At 43.9% G+C, this 2,216-nt stretch overlaps 1 protein-coding gene across 1 annotated transcript in view; it reads right to left on the reverse strand.

Moving 5' to 3' along the window:
- The window catches only part of DUS2 (dihydrouridine synthase 2), a 32,645-nt gene extending 31,009 nt beyond the window's left edge, over positions 1 to 1,636 (reverse strand). Inside the window, exon 1 of the mRNA XM_003799430.2 lies at positions 1,537 to 1,636. Within this exon, the coding sequence (XP_003799478.1) occupies positions 1,537 to 1,636 (100 nt within the window). The remainder of the gene's footprint in view (positions 1 to 1,536) is intronic.
- Between the last annotated feature and the right edge of the window lie 580 nt (positions 1,637 to 2,216).

Genomic DNA, 2,216 nt, shown 5'->3' on the forward strand with positions numbered 1-2,216 from the left:
AAAAAAAAAAAATTAGGTACAATTCAGTCATAACTTCTAGTGAAATTATATGAAGATTTCACAAATATATATATATCAAAAACATCAACGACTATACTAGAATTCTAATCAAAGCAAACTCAATCTCGTGAAAAAACCATAAGCATTCTTTTTTTTTTTTTTTTTGAGATAGAGTCTCACTATGTTGCCCTTGGTAGAGTGCCGTGGAGTCACAGCTCAGAGCAACCTCAAACTCTTGGGCTTAAGAGATTCTCTTCTCTTCCCTCAGCCTCCCAAGTAGATGGGACTACCCACCACAAAGCCTGGCTATTTTTTTGTTGCAGTTGTCATTGTTGTTTAGGTGGCTCAGGCCGGGTTTGAACTTGTCACCCTCGGTGTATGTGGCTAGTGCCATAACCACTATGCTACAGGCGTAGAGCCGAAACTCAAACTTTAAAAAAGTGTAAGTAAAGGTACAATTTCATGACCACTTACATCTACATAGAGCTTAAGGTATGTAAAACACATATACCCTGTTTTATACCTTATTTGATCACTCCAACTCAATGATTTAAGTAAAGGATTACAGAATTTTCACTTTTAGGATTATAATTTTCACTTTGTAGAAAATGGAACTGGGCAGCGCCCGTAACTCAATGGGTAGGGTGCCGGCCACATACACTGAAGCTGGCGGGTTCAAACTTGGCCTGGGCCAGCTAAAACAACAATGACAAATACAACAAAAAAATAGCTGGCATTGCGGCAGGTGCCTGTAGTCCCAGCTACTTGCGAGTCTGAGGCAGGAGAATCACTTAAGCCCAAGAGTTTGAGGTTGCAACACTGTGAAGCCACAGCACTCTCCCAAGGGTGACATGGTAAGACTCTGTATCAGGAAAAAAAAAAAAAAAAAGAAAGAAAGAAAGAAAGAAAGAAAGAAAATAAATGGAACTGAGGCAAAGAAAGATCATGTGACCTCCCTCAAAGTTACACATCTAGCAGGAGACTGAGCTGGGGCCAGAGCTGGCGCTATCCTAACTCCAAGGCTCTATGAGGGTCTCTCTAGTATAGGACTAAGACATGACAATTTCTATGCCAGACAACCTACAGATGAGAAGCATTCTTAGCTTGTTTTAAATTTCTTTTTAAGACTCACTATATCACCCAAACTGATTTAGAACCTCTGGCCTCCTTTGTCAGTCTCCTGAGTAGCTGGGACTACAGACACAAGCTACGGCACTAAGCTAACTTAAAAAACAAATTTTTTTGAAATAAGATGTCACAACATTGACCAGCTGGTCTTAAACTCCTGGCCTCAAGGGATTCTCCCACCTCAGGCTCCCAAGTACCTGGGATGACAGACATGAGCCACCATGGCTGACTACATCTGGCTCATTGCCATGGGCTCTATAAAGCAGTGACTGCTCTCAAGGAAGGACGTGATCTACACAATTACAAAATACAACTAGGCAGGACACTTTCACCCAGGCAAGGGCAGTGGTAGTGCTGCTTGAGCCCAGCAGGGCAGACACACAATCCTGGGGCCAGGGATGCACTCACCATTGATGATTCTCTTGCACTGAAGCATCTTGAGGTCGATCAGCTCCTGCAGAGCAATCAGAGGACACCTGTCAGTCCTGAACATGTAGAACTTTAGCATAGGGGGAACACCTTCAGTGGCACAACCGATGAGGACTGCTTAGCCAGTCATCCTCCTACCAATAATAAAGCAGAGCTTCTGGGACATGTAGTGCTTGCCATCCACCCCACCCAAGCATATTGAGCAGAGGCCTGAGTGAACCACGCTCATGCTCTATTAGATGCTAGTTCTTCCCAGGGACCTCAGAGATATTTGGGGCCAAGAAAGGATGAACTACTTTGAAAGCCAGAGACAAGATAATTTACCAGAATGTGGCCACCTGAACACTTTCCTCACCTACTAGTCCGAGCTGGAATCCATTTCCTCAAGAAATATCCCACTGCACCCTTAGGCAAAGGACAGGCTATGAAGGGCTCTTAGGAAATATCCAAGAACAAAACTGAAATCTGTGAAGCTTAGCATCCATAGCACAGTGATTATGGCACTGGGCACATACACCGACACTGGGGGTTCAAACACTGCCTGGGCCAGCTAAACAACAATGACAACTGCAACAAAAAATAGCCAGGCATTGTGGTGGACACTTGTACTCCCAGCTACTTGGGAGGCTATAGCAAGAGAATTGCTTAAGCCCAACAAT

This window comes from Otolemur garnettii, unplaced genomic scaffold (genome assembly GCF_000181295.1).
Source record: "Otolemur garnettii isolate 467f Iridium unplaced genomic scaffold, OtoGar3 scaffold00151, whole genome shotgun sequence".
NCBI classification, from domain to species: domain Eukaryota; kingdom Metazoa; phylum Chordata; class Mammalia; order Primates; family Galagidae; genus Otolemur; species Otolemur garnettii.